Below are 18,142 nucleotides of genomic sequence, written 5' to 3'. Positions count from 1 at the left end.
CTGTGCCACACTAAGATAGAACTGTGAATATTGGCCTGTGCCGCGTTAGTATAGAGCTTTGAATATTGGCCGGTGTCGCAAGAGGGGACTGTGAATATTGCCTTGAGTCACATTTAGAGAGGACTGTGAGCCTGTGCCACTTTAGGATATAACTGTGAATATTAGCCTGCGTCGCATCCAGAGAGGATTGTGACTATTACCTAGAGTCACACTGAGAGAGGACCCACAAAATGAGTGTGCGTCTCTTCAGACAACAATACCAATAACCAACCGCACTAAAACCTCACCCGTCTGCATACATCTCTCAAACTCTAACTAAACACAGCCATACCTCTAAAACCACAGCAACCCGCATGCACCTTACTGCAATGCAACAACAAACAAACCACACATAGCCTTACAAAACAGCACATGACGGATACTAACCCGATACCACACCAAAAAGCTCAGCGAAAAGTGTTAATCAAACTGAAGCTGCTAATACACATCACAGCTCCCTTGCTCTTTCTCCAAACTTTCTCCTACTAACGTAGCCCAACCAACCCCCTTTTTTCAGATCCATCAGAGCGCCAGGGGTCCACTCCGGTGGTCATAGTGCACGCTATAAATATCTTTTAACATTAACATCATAAAATGGTACATTGCCTAGATTCTGTCCAATGGTCTCCTTTTTCTTCAACATGTCCACTGATCTGTCTTGTGCATCAGTGGCATGCTGGATGCTGTGAATTAACAGCCTGAAATCTCTCTTTTTAGGGTGGTTCTGGTGATACTAAACACAAATAGGCAAAACTTTGTTGTATGGGTTTATTTAGACACTATAACACTCTTTATTACTGTATTTCATTGCATGTTTTGCAATGTGTTAACCAATAATTTACCTTATAACATCATCCCCATACATCATCCCTTTATAACTAATGGTGAACATCGAACTCCACCAAACCCGTAATCGCATCAAGTAATATTATAAACAGACTGGGCAGGGTGGATAGCTCAGGGCCAAGGCGTTAGTCATGGAAGCAAGATGCAGAGTAAAACAGGACCGAATCCTGGTCCCTCACTTCAGGACCAGTATTAAGGTTGTAATAAAAGAATATTTAAGGGTGACGTGTTATAGTCCTTTAAAGCAATACACGTGAGCGTCTCTTTCTTTGCCATTCCTTCAGGCTGAGAGACGCTAGTTTGTCATGAATTACACTAATTTTCCAATCAAAGTCTTCATCAAAAATGAATTAGAAGCAAACAGTAAACACGGCACTTGGATGTCTTCAAAGATGTCAAATGAGCAAAGCAAGTGACGGAATCATTCCATTTTACAGAGAGCCACTAAGGTCTAATATTGATAAGTGTATTACTTCAGCATAGGAGAAAACTAGACAAACTTGACAATACAGAGAGAAGGCACCACTCCTTAAAGGGTTAGAGGTGAGAACATCTGAAGAACATCTGAAGAAAACCTGGATGAACTTGTAGCCATTGTGGTGCTATACAGTACTTAGAAACTGGCCAGCAGGAGGAATGATAGCACAGCTATGCATGACTGCTGAGGAGCGTGCGTGCAGGACGAGAGGCAAGAAGCTGCTGAGGGGAGGTAAGCCAGCAGGGTTCCATGTGTTAAGAACGAATTAAAAAATAACGAAAAATGTTATAATGAATTTAAAACAATGAAAACATTTCGATTTTATTTTCTATTTGGGGGGTCCGCCACAACCTCCCATTTCCCTGTCTTTATTACCCGACCCAAACGCCCTCCCCACCCGTTTTAATCCCTTATCCCACCCCCCACTTATCATTTCAACATACAATTCTGCATTTTTCGTTATTTATGTTTCGTTATAAAATACATTTGTTATTGTTAATTCGTTATGAACACTGTACACTGCCAGGCAGACAATTAGAGACTGGGTGCTCTTTGAGGAGTAGCTGCCAGCTAGTAGAAAATGAGATAGCCTGGAGCAGTGGTAGACCCAGCAGGGCGGGCAGGGGAACTTTCCCAGGCTGGGGCTCCTTTCACAATGTGCTCCTTCTGCCACTCCCAAAGTGCTGAAATGGTATTGAACATTGCTTCGTTATGAGACCTTTTGACCCTGTGGCACCAACACCTGCCTGTGACCAGTGGCCTGGAAGCAGATTGCTCTGTAATTGTACACATGTTCTCAGGGGGAGGAATGGTAGGGGGGAGACCCACTGGAGGCATAAGAGAATGTGACATTGGCCGGATTATGGGGAGTATGAAAAGATAATGGTAAGCGCTTCAGTGAGATACAATGGTCTAGGGCAAAAGGATATACAATTAAATGAAACTTGAACCAAGTTTACTGATCTAAATGTTCCAAGGCTTTGAAAATCAGTCACCACCCCATGGTGCGCTTCAAAGGGATAGCATTCCCAGCTAGCATCATTTAAATCATCAATAAATCTATAGTTAAACTGTGGGCATTATCATCTGCACATCTGTAAGTGGACTTTGAAGGAATGAGAATGCCTTCAGGCTCCTTACAGGCTCCTGATATCCACTGCACTCTTTCAGCTTGTCTTGTCTTGTGGCTATTACGTCTTGGATGTCTTCTCATTTTCTCACTCTTAACGCTGGGAAAACTGAAGTTCTGTTCTTTCCTGCTAACACCATTCCCCCTCATCCTCCGCCTCCATTTCCGTCTTTTCCACCCTCTAAGCTTTCAATTTCAACTACAGCTCGCAACCTTGGTTTGCACTTTGACACAAATCTTTCCTTCTCTCGCCATATCTCTCTTACCTCGCGTTATTGCCGTTTCCACCTTTACAACATCTGTAAAGCGCACCCATTCCTCATGTTTTAAGCGTCCAAAATGTCTAATCTCCTCTCTAATTTTCTCTCGACTATTCTACTGTTCTTCCTCCTTGTTTGGTCTTCCCAGGTCTAGCCTGGCCCCTCTAAACTCAGTCTTTAATTCTTCAATTTGTCTATTATGTCTTCTTTCCTACCACAACTCTATCTCCTCGTCTCTTGCAGCACGTCATTGGCTACCCTTTCACTCTCAAATTAAGTTTAATTTCCTTTGTCTTGTTTTTAAATCTCTTCATGGTCTTGCTCCCAACTATCTTACTGGACTCATATCTTTCTATACTCCATCTCACTCTCTCCGGTCTTCTGCACATGTTAGACTTTTGGTTCCTCACTCACCCTGCGCTCTGTCTCGTTTCCGATCTTTTGAACTTCTTGCTCCTCTCCAATGGAATGCTCTTCCACTTTACTCTCTGCTCTATTATGGTTTACTCTGTTTTCCGTGGTTCTCTCAAAACACACTTACTTCTACACCCTTGAGTGATTGTAATCTGGCCTCAATTGTCTACCCAATTTTATTGTACTGTGTTCTAATTTTAATTGTAATTTTTATTGTACAGCGCCAATAAAATACAAATACAAATAGTTGAACCTGGGGAATCCTTAGTCACCAGTGAGTGCCACTGGAATATTTGTCGCTGTGAAATGTTTAAATGTAAGTAAAGTGAGCATCTAGAACTGCAGCTTGGTCTAATGTTACCGGCCTGAGACTGATTGCAAGAGGACTTTCATAAGAAAGCCGCTATGTTTGAAAGATGGGTCAGCCTGTACTTCTTGAAAACACAACAAATTAGAGCCATCACCCCAATCTCTGTACATTTGGGCTTGTGGATTAAGGTAGCTGTGCTTAAAAGGGATAGCGTGCTGCCAACTTAACTTTAACTTGATTTTAAGAGTTTGACTGGAAATGACAGCCAATCCACATCGTCTGGTCAGTTCTCTGTGCAAACATTTAATCATATAAACTTCAAGGACTAATACAGGGAGAATAGACACATTCTCATATTTGAACCAAGTTTCAAAGATAAAAATTAACCAAGGTTTTCTTGCATAATAAGGTCAGACATTAAACAGGCGTTAGTTCCTTAAGACCAGGCGTTGCTCTGGTATCCCCTTTTAGGAGGTGTCACTTACCTGTACAATTATTAATTTAAAGCGCAAGGGTGTCGCATCGGGAAACTCTTCCCCAAAACACAAGGTCACTCTGCTGTCTGGGAACCGGCACTGGCTGCTGTAATATGCCTCACGCTCTGCAGGAACAGAAGAAGAAACACAAAATGAGAACTTTACCAACATACTGATTCACAAGAGAATGACTTAACTGCATCACGCAAGGACCAGAAAATGGCATTATGTGCATGGAGGTGCCCCACTCCCACTGGTTGTGTTATAAGGCCATGGATCTGAGCGCGACAGCCAGCTATATTTCTGAAGGGATATTGGTAAGTGCCTGAATCCAAAGCTGCCTCATTGGAACACCAGTAAATATGTTCAGGAAAATAAATATTGATAACATTTGCTAATTGTTTTAATAATAAAAAACGTTAATCGTGTTAAGTGATCATATAGCAATAGCAAAACCCACAACTTAATCGCCTGAGGGCACTCAAAGAATAGCTGGTGTTCCCCAATGTAATGGTACTTGTACGATGGTAGTCATTAAATAGACTGAAGAAGCATGAAAAAACAGATTCGGGGAGCTGGTACTGGAAGAACCGGTGGTCTGCCTGGCGTTATACACGGAGCTTTCTATATGCAGCGATGAATGAAGGGATGTGTCTTCAATATGATGAATAATAGCTAGAAACAGCTCTGCATTATGCTCTCCCTGTGCCGAATACTCTGGTTGTGTAGTCAAGGTAATTCTGCTCACAGTCATCTTTTAAATGGGGTGAAGTGGTAAATCAGGTTGTAAAAGCAAGGAGTAATGCTGTCACGCCTTGATTTATCTCACTACTCCATTTTGATGCAGTAACCACGTGGTTTTGGGGAATCGATGAGGTGAACATCTCTGACGTGCATTCCTCCTCTCCCTTGTCAGTGCGGTTTATTACACGCCTGCATAGCACTTTCATGCATGTGTAAAACACATGAATTCCAATGGAATCTGCCTTGGTTTTGCATCTTCTAAAGACTAGGCAGATTCAATAGGAATCCATTAATACATGGCACCTGCAAAGCGTAATTTACAGGGGGCATGCATGTCTCCACATAATGGAGTGGAACACAAAAGAGTAAATGGGAATACTCTTTAGAGCTCCACTTCATCGAGTAAGCTTTTAAAATTGCATGCAGGGGACCGAGCTCCCCATAAGAGCAAAAGCTAGTGGCCCCCTGAATGTAAGCAACTTACCCTGTAGAGTCTAGTGTCCTGAAGCTCACTAAGGGAATGACATACACACACTCTGAGACCAAAAGGTTGATGCACCTAGCAGAAGAGATCAGTGCAACATCAGGGCCCCTTGAAACTCAGAGTAGCTTCACCAATCAATCTTCCTTCAAGAGGTTGATAAAATGAGTACTAGAGAATGTGAAATAGTTAGGTTCTGGTTTTTACCACATGGTGAGACTATGTCAGCAAGCACAATATAAACTAGAATTGTTATCATTTTAAAACTAACTACAGTAAGAACACCCAGAAAAGGTGCAATGTCCCTAAGACTTTTCTTTAAAGTAGTCCAGTACATTGGTGAAATGTACATAAGGCTAAAATAAGGGGTGCACAAAAGTTGAATTCCACTGGCAATATTAGGACGAATACATATATCTTCCCTTCGAGAAATTGTGAATGTATGCATTATTTTTCAGAAATACATACAATGCTGAATTGCCAAAAATAAATCTAGCAAAAAGGTATTTCTTTGCAAATGTTACCATTCAATAAGTGGACATTGCAAGCGTCGTTAATTATTTTGTTGAGAAAGCCTCTAACATTTAATTGGGAGATATCTTACCATTAAAAGAAGTGATAAACTCAGCTACGGATGTCACTATTTTTCATATATTTCCACTCCAAATGTCTTGCTTATAAGTATTTGTAATGTTGGCAAAGGTCATGACATTTAAAGAAGCATCATTCTTCGGCTAAACACAGGCCTGTATAATTACTGCCTATGCACTGATGTGTGTGTACGCTGCAGGTTAGTTTTGAATCCTGGCATGGCTGACTTAGCCTTTCATTCTTCTGAGGTTACCTAACTGAATACCTCTGAGGTGTAGAACAGTGACACCTGTCCTTAAAAACCACTGCCTATATTACCACAGTCGTTTATCAGCTGTTGTGGATGCCCACAGAATTCAATTTCTCTATTCTGAAGCCACAAAAAAGGCTTGGAGAACAGCTATCACCCCTGCTTCGGTGGGTGGGGGGGGCGGGCATATCGCTTCAGTAACTGCCCACCATCCCAATTCTTGGTAGGCCAGAGAAGTGTGGGTCTTGGCGAGGACTCACGGTTATCAGCTGGGTATGCACCTCTCAAAGCGCGGGTAATAACTATTCTTACTCTGGGGCTTTGTATTGGGTAAGAATAGTTTCGACACGCCCGGACTCAGGCTCTATAAACTTTAATCTGTACTCTCTTCAAATGACGCCTTCTTGTAAAAATTATTCGCTGTGATTATACACAAGTAAATAAAAAAAAAAAAAAAAATAGTTTAGATTTTTTTTTTCAGACGGACGGGATCCACGCATATTGTGTAAACCCAAACTCCCGTTGAAAAAATCAGTATGGCCACCACTGTCGTAAATAGAAATGGGACCAAATCACTTTTCTATTGCTATGGCGGCTTCAATCACTGGCTGGGACGGAGTTCACCAACTGGAGCAGAAAGCTCATGGGCAGCAGGTTAGGGGTGCGGTGGGAGAAGGGGTACAGGATTTCTTGAGAGACTGGGGACTTGGTGGCGGCAGGGAGCAGGGAATATGGAGGAACTGGTTGCCTACAAAAACAAAAACATGGTGGCGCTCAAAGAAGGCGTTCAAGTGGCTGATAGAACATGGGCGCAACACTGGCAGTTTTCGTCTGGATTTCCAGCCATCTGAGTGGCTGAGCACCCTTCCTCAGGTGTGCATAATGTAAAAGGCCCAACACAACGTAGCAGTTCTGTGGCATCATTAAAGGGTGTCATCAATCCTGTCTAACACCGGCCTAACAGCGCCGGGGAGATCGCTCAGGGGCAACGTGTTTGTCTTGGAAGCAAGACAAGGCAGAGCAACACAAGTGAGAATCCCTGTGCTGTGTTTAGAGGCTGGTCTCCAGTGTTAACGTTGTCATAAAAGATGAATTCATTAATTAACACCAGTCAGGATTGATAACGTGCACCCTGGGCACAACCACGACACAAGAAGACAGCAACCCAGGCTAAATCTATGAGTAACACCTTCCTAAGACTTGAAAAATAAAAAAATTGGCTGCATTACATAGTAAGATATATGTTTTTATCTCTAGGAGAAGGTTCCTTCTCATCATTAACAGCATTTTAAAGTGGCGTGTTTCCAGAGGTAGATTAACCAACTGTGGGCACTATTTCTGGCTTTAATGATGTTGTGCCTTTGTGGTAACTTCTCCCTATCTCCATCTCACAAGTCAAAATGCACTCATGCTGTGCAGCACTATTTTCGTGACCCAATCTTTTAAATCTTGCTTAAAATCATTAGATGATTAGAACCTAATGAAGATCATTCCAAGCCATGTACATACCTCTCAAGAACTGATTTGTGTCGAATATTTTCACAACTTCGTCTCGGTCAAGCTTGGCAGGCCTGTCTTTGTTCACCGTGCAGTTGCCGCTCCAGAACACTCGCCCTTGGCACAGCCGCTTGATGAAGATGCCCTGGCGGTTGCAGTGCAGCAGAATGCCCCGATCCAGGTGCCCAAACAGCTTGCGGGTGACCTGCCTCTGGCGCTCATTCTGGATAGTGTCCTCTGGAGGGAACCGGATGTTCTCCATGCCCTCGGGCATGTAGGGCGTCACGCCGCTGGCTGTCGGGTAGTTCAGCGAAATCCGACAGCCACTCGGGTGAGATGTCGTGGTGTAGCCGACAAGTTTTCCCACATAATAAAAACTGATGCCCATCTGCGAAAAACCTGCAGGAAGAAGCAGGGCCGCTGTTATAGCCAGTGTGTGCATGTCTAAAAACACAAGGCAGTCCCTTAATACCGGCCCTTCCTCACTGGCGTCAACCCCAAATTCACAAGCTTGTTAGAATGCTTCGGACACTCATAAAACACGCTCTACGTTTTGTTGAACTTTTGCCCTCTGTATATTTTATTGATAAAAATGAATCTTAAAAACACAGTAAACCCAAAATGACCATCACCGTAGCACTAGATTATATCACAGACTTGACATAGTGCAAATTCTGCTTCTTGAGTCAATGCACACTGGACATCCATAGTTTGAGGTGAGATGGCGCAGAGGGACAATTGGATAATCTTCAACGTTGTAGGCCTTCAGAAGATCAGGTAGGGTAGGGGTCGAGACGTATGCACACTTGGCACTGGTCATTACCACAATGGTGCAGCCTAATGTGATAGCTGGGCAACCGTCTGTCGTCTTGTGAAGGAATAAATGCTGCCTGCACATAAAACCGCCTGGTCTGCAGCAGGTGCTATACCAAGGCGTATTCCCTGGGAAGCCATTAGATGCACATGCAGGAGTATAACACAACGCACTGACAAGGCAGAGGAGGAATGCACACCTGAGTTCTTATCCCCGCTCTGTGCCCTTCCTCCATCTTGTCGCTGCTGCAAAATGGGACACAGAGGTAAATCAAGCCTTAAAGGCATTACGCCTTGTTTGTATGCTCTGTTTTACCACTGTCCCCCATTTAACATTAAGCTGCCCGACTTTTCAGGGAAAAGGTTGTCTTTGGACTCTATCCACCAAGAAAACATGTTGACAGTACTACTTAGTTGTGTTGTCTAAGTTCATTCTTACATTAGGTGGTGTCCATTCCTATTTGTTTTTTTGACAGTCTGAAGCAATGTCACAGACGGTTGCCCTGCTATCACATTAGGCTTAAAAAGTTCACGAGATGGAGTATAGAATACATTGAAATTGAGCGCATTGCCATTTAGACTGTCAATACAGGCTATTTCGACATCACTGCAGGTAACGTGACATTACTGCATACTAGACTAATATTAATTATAAAGGGTGTTATTATTGCAAACAATACCCGTGTTTTACAGAAAAGAAGCAATTGAAGTTGTGTGGTGCAGTAATACTAACTAATTAAAAAAAAGAAAAAAAAAGCAATGTGAATCTAATGGCTTCCCATGGATCTAATGGCTTCCCATGGAATACGCCTTGGTATAGCACCTGCTGCAGACCGGGCGGATTTCAAAGGAATCCATCAATAATGTGCAGGCAGCATTTATTTCTCCACAAGACGGAGAGGGAAACTAAAGAGTAAATGGCAATGCGTTCAATTTCACTGTATTCTATACTCCATCTTGTGAACTTTTAAAATTGCAGGCAGGTGACCCAGCACAGCATCATTACATGCAATTTACGTTTTTTATAAAATGAGCCAGAGAGAGTTACCTAGAGAAAAATGGCCCAATTTTTACGAAAATTGACAAAATATATTTTTTAAATCTATAAAATAATATGTGTCAAATAATCTAATCTCAAAAATATATTGGGGTTCATTTGAAATATGATTGAGCGGCATAGCAAGGTTAACAACAGGGCGTAAAGCCATCTATGCCTTGCTATACGGCTATGCTAGATTTCACAAAGGCTTTGCAGGCAGAGTGGGACCCAGAGGTGAAATACATTTCTGCCTTGCACTTCCCACTCTGGGGGTCCATTTAAACCTCCCAGTGTGGCATAGCAATGCTTAGAAACAAGGGGTCGAGCCAGTTACGCCTTGCTATACCACTCTGGGGGATCCTGGCAAGGTTTTGCAGGCAGACTGGCAGGGGAGTTGCTAGGTCTGGAAAAGAGCCGGGGCTACGCTGATGTCGGAACTGTTGGGACTGGGGGCTAGCTAGTCTTTTGGCTGTAGCTCCTGAGATTCTATCCGGGGCTACAACCAAAAGATCAGGGGCTATAGCCCTCTTAGCCCCCCCCATAGCAACGCCCCTGCAGACTGGGAGACGGGAGAAGAAATATGTTTCCGCTTCGTACTTCCGACTACGTCTGTAAATCCTGACTGTTTTACGTCAGTATGAGATTCTCATGCTGGTGCATAACTGACGGAGTCCTATGAGATATCCCGGCCATTATCACCTACTAAAAGCAGGCAGATTCCATGGGAATACGTTAGTAAATGCGGACCAATGTGATTACTGCACCAAAATTACTGCGACCCCTTAAAATGTTGACTTTTTTCATTTCGACCATCTTTTCATCACATAAATATGCGGGGGGAGACCCCACGTAGCCACCCCTCATGTGTAAAATACTATAGCCCTTCCCCTAAATATATATATGGGGTGTAAAGGGGTTGACATTTGAAAAAAAGGCTGACATTTTGGGGTAGCATTAAATTGTAGTCGCAATAATAGTGTAATTCCGTAAATGCTACCTAGAAAAGCTAATTTACAGACAGAGATTAAAATGAATAGTAAAGAAGGTTTCACTCTTCACCGTTCCACTCCGCCTTGTAAAACGTTGAAATTTGCATGAAGTGGACCGAATAGAGCGTAATTGCTAATGTGGGTGGTCCCTTGCATGCAATTTGCATTTGTTTTAAAATGACCTTGCTTACCTGCAACACCTCTCTGTTTTACGCCAGCATGGGATTTTCAAGCTGGTGTAAAACTAATGGGCTCCTATGACAGGCAGCCACCTTCAATTAGAACATGCTGAAAGCAGGCAGATTCCATAGGAATCCATTGTAAACACTATCTGCAAAATGGATAGGAAAATGGCAGAGTAAACACAATATTCACCTGTTTTTACTCTTCTATTTTCCACTCCAATTTGTAGTTCTACAAAACTCCATACAGGGCCCCAACAGCATGTAACTACTAAAGTTGTTGGTTCCCTGTATTCAATGTACATTTTTTTAGAAACATTTTGTAACAAATGCTAATAGCATTGAGGTGACCACTAACGTTAGCACTTGTTGTGGGGTCCCGTTTGCAATTTTAAACATTTCAAAAGTAAAGAGCAAAAACGTGGCAAAATCAGCTTTATTCTTTACTTTTTTCCTTCGCTTTGCACAAAAGTAAACGCCTCCTCCAAATTACACTTTTCAGGCACCATTTACTAATGGATTCCTATTGAAATCCACCTGTTCATTAGCAGGTACTATTGTGAGACAGATTCCATAGGAATCCTCCATTGTATGTCTGCATGAAAATCTCATGCAGGAGTAAAGCAAAGAGCTCACACAATACGGAGGAGGAAAGCACAGCAGGGGTTTTACCTCCGCTGAGTGCCCCTCCTCCACCTTGTGTCAGCAAGAAAATGGGTTGGCGCTAAAATGAAGGGGTAAAAGCATTACATCATTTATTTTCATTGTATGGGAGGATAGCTCAAAGGCAACGTGCTTGCCTTGGAAGCAAGATGAAGCGGAGCAACACAGGTTTGATCCCCGGTCCGTGCATAGAAACCTCTGGGTATTAAGCGTTTTATAAGTAACATACCATATCATATACTCCAACCCATTATACAATAACCAGCAATGTTTTTTGAAAACATTGGAATTAGTTACAAAATCTTCATTGGAACTTAACATAAGTTTAAACGGTTTGTTATGGGTATTTTAGAAATGTTACGGTTATTAGGTATAACAATATTGACTATTTGTAGGACTTTCTAAAGAAAAAGTTACAATTAGTTTGCAAAGTTTGTTTAGTTTGGTTTTAAATGTTGAGCTCTTAGTTAAATGCCCTGTTAAGATGGTTTCAAAAGTCGGAATGCATTTAAATGTATGTTATGAATATTTAAAAGAAGGGATGGAATTGTTATTGAAATATTGTAAAATATTGTATGATATTCATTTTTAAAACGTGGCCCTGTTAGTCAAATAAGTGTGAAAGGTTGGACTTGTTTGCTTATTTGCTTACTTAGGTGTTTTCCATTGCATTCACTCACAGATCCACACAACATTCTACTGAGCTGCTCATTCATATATCAACATGCTGATAGCAAGCACTCCAGGCCAGTGACAGAACAAGACTTACAACACAACATCTCCCTTTCATACCAGATTCAACCAACCATATAACATCTCCCTTTCATACCAGATACAACCACAACAATACATCACACTACCTATGAAAGGAATAAATCCCAATATTGCGTCTTTACTAACCTTGTTGAACGTGATCGTACATGAAATATGCGTCCAATGACGGGAGTGCTGTTAAAGGCAAACAAATGGGTATTAATGTACAACCTTACTCCTGGAGATTTTTCACAGATCGCTTTCAACCAGTAGAAGAATTCTCCCAAGATAGAAGACATTGGCTAAAGTCTCTTCAGAGTTCAGTAAGCCAGAACTGCAACAAAGCCTATAAGGGTGCACGGAGGATCAGTCAGCCAATTAATCAAAATATCACGTGGATGGCGATACTGCACAAAGAGCTGTATGGCGTGTGTAGTCCAGTTTAGTGAAACCAGTGATACAATAGACACATGAGGGGTCATTACACGTATGGCGGTCCAGAAATAAGGGTGCCGGTAGCAACGTACCGACACCCTTTCCAAACTGCCGTACTATAACTATGCCTGCCGTCACCCGTCACGTCTGACCTGCCGGTCGCACCGACCCCGGTAGGCACAGTTGTCATGGAAGCACCGGCACAGTTACTAACGGTGCAGGTGCTTCAGAGTCCCCATTCCACGGAGTCCACGGGAATGGTGACTAACATTTTCCGCTGCCTAATATCCCAGGCCGCCGGGACTTGTAATGTCCCAGTGGCACCGGGATCTCAAACGGCAGAAAGGATGTTACAGTCTGGCAGCAACCCTTTTCAAGGACCGGCGGGTTACCGCCAGACTTTTAATGACCCCCATGGAGATAAAAATGATTAATCAAGGACCCCAGCAATTGTTCAGTGAAGTGTTGACACATTGGTTTGAATGCTGGTCTCTAGACTCCAATGTCAGCAACTTAGCCATTGAACCATGTCTCACACTCACACTAGCAACAGCTCTGCACCAATGCTTCTCTACAAGCCAACAAGCATTGACATGCTTGGAATACTCAACTGCAAAGCCGTGGGCCTCATTATGAAGTCCCTGGTCCGGTAAAATTGCTGTTAATACCAGACATGGGAAACCTGCGTTTGCCGGTGGGTCCTCTGATCTACCAACAGGCCTGACATGCCGGTAGATCTAGCCCATAGTGGCAAAGAAATGTCAGAATCACTGGCACCATCACTACCTGTTCCGGTAATTCCGGCAATCCCATTCCATGCAATCCTATGGCACTCTATGGAATGGGAATTTACCGCTGTCCCTGCTCCCTGTCATATCCCAGTAATAAAAGGGAGATCAGGCGGTGGAGAGAGTGGGGACAGTTTCCCAGTATCTTGCCAGAGTTACCGGCGGGATACTGGGAACCCTGTAATGAGCCCCTCTGTGTCTATGGTACCTGATGTGAAACCAGGATACTTAACTCCTCCCTCTCACAAGATCTTACCTGGGTAAAATGCTGTGTACTGGCTCAGTTTCTGACTTTGGAATCAGGGCCCTTGGGTTCAACTCATAACTTTCTCGATTGTTCATGTTTCATTTTCTTTTATTTATATTTATTGAAGTGCGGATGTCATTTTCAACAGCTATTACTTACAACGTAGGCAATAACAGAGAGCCTAGGCAATCCTGGGTTAAACTGCCTCGACATTAGAGAATTGTTGGATTGAATGAAGTAATACCAGGTGGCGAAGGGGTAAACATGCGAACATAGACCAAGGACAGGGACAGTAGCACACAATGATATTTTTAACACTGAGAGCCGACACCAGTATTTACATATTTGCTCATTATACAGAGGAGTCCTGCGGGTAGAGTGCTGGAAATATGGGTTGCGCGTATAGTTTGTTAATATGGGTGGAGGGTTTGGGGATGTCCTTTTATCAGTAGCAGGTAGAGTTTGAGTCTTCTTTCAAACAGTACCAGTGAACAGATTGTTTTGATGGCTGGGAGAGACCATTCTAGTTGAGTGGGGCTAGTAGGAAAAAATAGTGAATGTAGGGGGCTGACAGTTTGTAGAGGTGGGGGTGTATTTGGGTGGCTTGAAATTGGTGTGTGCGTGTCAAAGTTGAGGGATTTGTTGAGGGAAGCAAAAGAGTAGAATGATAAACCAAGAAGTGGGGTTGCCCAGGACTCAGTTTGCCAAGGATATAGGTAGAGATAAGGATTTAAGTCTAGGGGTATGTGAGGCCTAAGCAGATTTTTCTAATGTTTTGCAGGTTTCGTCTGGCTGTGGTGGCAGTGGCCATGATGAATGATTGTGAGCCATGTGTAAGGGGAGAGTAGGTCAGGTGGCAAAGATGTGGAGAGGGTAGAGTGGGGTTGTAGTTGACGGTAGGGATGAGGATGAATACCGTCTTCCAAGAGTTAGGCATGAGGAAGAATAGAGCCATCCAGTGGCATAGAGCAGTTAGTATGATAGTTAAGCATTAATAGGTTGCATGGGTGAAGGCAAGTAAGGAGAAGATCTGAGTATTATAAGTTAGTGTAGTTTTAGCAAAACAAGGAAATGAATGTGCCAAGGGAGGAAGTGTATAGAGTGAAGAGGAGTGGAATTAGGACTGATCCTTGAAGGACGCCCAGGGGGAGGGGTGTCTGGGAGATGGTGCTGGATTCCCGTGAGATGAAGAAGTAGCAGTCATAGAAATAGGAGGTGACCTAGTCGAGTACATCGTCCTGCAAGCTACAGAGGGAAGGAGCGACACTGGGCAAATTATGTTCTCTACTAGAGTCTCGGTTTTGATGTATTCTAACAAACTGGCAGAAAGCTGTTATAAAGAGTGACAAAAAAACAGTGCATGTACCTTTAATGGAACTTCTAATGCATGCTCCTGAAAGCTACTCTGCATTATCAGATGCTGCACTGCCACCATTGTACGATGACAAATTCTTGTTTTTCTCCCCTTGATTAAAACGTTGTTTGAATTGTCATCCCTCTGGGCCCCACATATTCACTAAAAGGGTGCGTGCTATTTTACGAAACAACCTTATTCTTCAAGCAAAACAGAACTTCCTGGAATAGGATTTCATGGTGACTTTTCATGCACAGAATGGAACATGTTAATGGTATTTATAAAGCCTACGAATGCCTCAGCCCTTTCGTCATTCAGAGGCAACACCCTTGCGGGAATTGTCCGGTTTTATCTATAGATCTGTCTACCTCTAATTGTTAGCAACTGTTGTATGTTTGCTTGGGTGTGGCACATATGGCCAGACACCAGTTCTCAAAGTTCAATGAACCTTGAGCCTGAAGCAAGAATGATAAAACCATAAACTGACAGATAATCAATCACACGAAAACCATGTCACAATACAATACAATACCATACAGCAGTGCTCCATTTGCTTGAATGTTAGCAAAGGATTGTCTGACTTGTGGTTTACTAAGTTTCTTTCACATATCTATTAAACATGGTCTACATACAGGAGGGAGGTCGGGGCACTTGTTGAAGGGCACGTGGTCCATGAGCCCCCTTCAATGGCTCTGGGCCTTTGGACACCTTAAATGATTGCAGGCTCTTTGCTGCACTTTCTACCATCTCACATTTTGTACATGTCCTGTTTATTATTCAACTGAGGGAAAATGTGTGATTGAATTTTCAAATTCTACAAAGTCGTGTCTTCTTGTGTCTTTGCATTTGTTGCATTGAATAATAAATAAGGAAATGAGTTTTGTCTTTAACCATGTCCATGATTCACTGGTTACAACAGCTACTCTCTTCGGTTTCCAGACCTGTGTGTCAGTGTTTGCCTTTTTGTTCCTTAGTATGTGATTTTGTATTGTGGATCCGTTCATTATTTTTCTTGTGTTCGATATTTTATGTTACTGTTAGTATATTCTCTAAGAGGTTGCATGCCCTCTTCAGTACTCTATAACATTCCCTATTTCTCTGTGTTTTATCTGTCTTCATTGAGACAGTTTCCTTTTTGAGTTGGAATGTAGACTATGTTTCTGTGTTTTTGCCAATTATGTTCCTCTGGGCATTTCCGGTGTAATTTGCTTTACTATCATAGCAGCCAAAATCTAATTCCTGGAGCACGTCCCGAATTTCATTATTGAGTTTTTATATCCAGAAATAGGCAGTGTCTTCACAATTTTGCCCTTCATTCACAATTATTAATTAACAGCATTTCTGTGGACCTTTACTAGCCACTTACAGAATATTAATTCCATGTTTTCTGTGGGCATCTTGTCCTACGTGAACAGGTTTAGTTGGTTCTGGCTTTGCTCTAGATATCACTTAGAAAAAAGCAAGCGGATTGGGGACCCAATGTAAGTGCCGCTGTGAAGCGTGGATACTTAATGCAGAGTACACAGTGACATTACCAGACAGGACAGCTGCCTGGTTCGGTGGTTACTGATTTCAGCTTTTCCCTTCCTATGATATTCTAATTTAAAAGGAAATGATAAGTTTCACGCTTGTTTCTTTTTGGGAGCAGGACATCTGTATGTCCATTTGTGTTTTGTGTATTTTGATGGACCACAGGCTATTCAAGGATTTTGTAGACCTTGTGCTTGTGATAGAAGTCGCGCGTTTTTAAGAAGAGAGACAGTTCGTCTTTGCATCCCCTATTAACCGATATGATGCAGACGAGTTCTTCGAAGGGTGAGGATGTTGTAGTCATTTGTGCACAAACGAAATCGGTTTGGGTTTAGGCAACACCCCAGTTTCAATAGCTTCCCATGTGTGACGGTGCGTTTGGTCAGGTACATATCCATAATCACATATGTCTTCCTATGCCCTGTTGAAATGTTTTGGCAATAGCGCTGGGTGCCATACTACACAGTAGCCGTAGGACTTGCCAATTCGCCACAGCAACATATTTCATGCGAAACACTGCAAAGTGGAGTGGTGAAAAAATAACAGGTTTAATAATACACTTGGAAACCCCCAGTGAATCCTCCCTGAAACATAAGTTATTGAGAGAGTCTCAAGAAGAAATAGGTAGGATCACAAATTTTACCATTATTTGGAAAAGTGTGGTTTGTATATAACGGATAGTAATGTTACTTCCAAAGCTGACTAAGATGGTATTAGTCCCTGATTGCTCTATGGTTGATTGTCTGCTGAATTAACAATGTTTAGCTTCAGCAATGCAACCGGCGTCACTCTACTGTCTGGCCATGGGCACATCACATACATCACAGACATTAAACTCAAAAGTATGAACTCTTATTACATTTAGAAGATCACTGGTTAGCACCATTCTGTCTTTGGTACAGTGTACCCATTGTACAGTGAGCAGCGGTACCATCAAAGCCATGCCAAAATTGAGATGGTGGTCAGTATAATAATAATGGTTATTATAATAATATAGAGAATGATGGCACATTCTGATGGCTTTTAGAACAGTAAATAGCATCTGTTCAAGGTGTTAGTATTAGCCAACTCAAAGGTTACTCATTTTAGTGATGCGGGAGGAATGAAAGGCTGTCTCAGATTTACATGGGCTGCATTGCCTAATAGTTTTGAATAAAGGTTCTTACCAGGGCTAGGCTGCGATATCCACCAGTCGTGCAAGGGCTGGCTGCGGCAGTTCTCCTGCAGTGGGGATGGGCTTCTCTTGATTAAATGGAGATATTCATCCGCAGGTGGCTAAAATGCGACACGTGTGATTAGATCAGACAATTCTAGCTGAGCTTTGAACAGTTTGAAAACTGTTTTTCTGGTGCTGACAGACAGGTGTCCCTGCCATCATTAGCAGCTAGAATAATTAGGAGAAAGTGCATAGACAATACCCTCTAACATCATGAAGGAAACATCCTTCCCACAATTCAAAAAATCCTTGAAAACTTGGCTTTTCAACAAATACTAACTGAACCCTAATCACAAACCTGCCCTGACTAGTCCATCACCTCCAATGTGTATATATTTGACTGTTACATCACATTCACTTGTGTTTTCTCTATTTTATTATTAAGATTGTTTTTACCCAATGTCTGTACCTACGCTGTGATACCTCCGGGTCTGGGCGTATAACAAATGAAATAAATAAATAAATAAATGGAAGCCCATAGGTAGGTCAGTCTAAAGCGTGATCATGAGATTCCCAGACAGAGCAGTGTCTCTGAAACCTAGGGGAGTCTGGGGCACCTTAAGTCACAGTTTATCTTAACTTCCTGGTACCATCAGAACAGATAACCTCTGTATAGGT

At 42.5% G+C, this 18,142-nt stretch overlaps 1 protein-coding gene across 2 annotated transcripts in view; it reads right to left on the bottom strand.

Moving 5' to 3' along the window:
• IRF8 (interferon regulatory factor 8) overlaps positions 1-18,142 on the bottom strand; it is a 90,479-nt gene that overhangs the window by 25,208 nt on the left and 47,129 nt on the right. The window contains exons 5-8 of one of the 2 annotated variants that reach the window (XM_069636491.1): positions 17,475-17,583; positions 12,102-12,149; positions 7,528-7,914; positions 3,962-4,077 (exon numbers count right to left, since the gene is read on the bottom strand). In XM_069636491.1, the coding sequence (XP_069492592.1) occupies positions 3,962-4,077; positions 7,528-7,914; positions 12,102-12,149; positions 17,475-17,583 (660 nt within the window). The remainder of the gene's footprint in view (positions 1-3,961; positions 4,078-7,527; positions 7,915-12,101; positions 12,150-17,474; positions 17,584-18,142) is intronic. The other variant, XM_069636497.1, reaches the window with a different exon arrangement.

Source organism: Ambystoma mexicanum, chromosome 1q (assembly GCF_040938575.1).
Source record: "Ambystoma mexicanum isolate Mex_15411 chromosome 1q, UKY_AmexF1_1, whole genome shotgun sequence".
Classification (NCBI taxonomy): domain Eukaryota; kingdom Metazoa; phylum Chordata; class Amphibia; order Caudata; family Ambystomatidae; genus Ambystoma; species Ambystoma mexicanum.
Note: the sequence above shows the minus strand (reverse complement) of the source record. Positions and strands in the feature narration are given on the sequence as shown.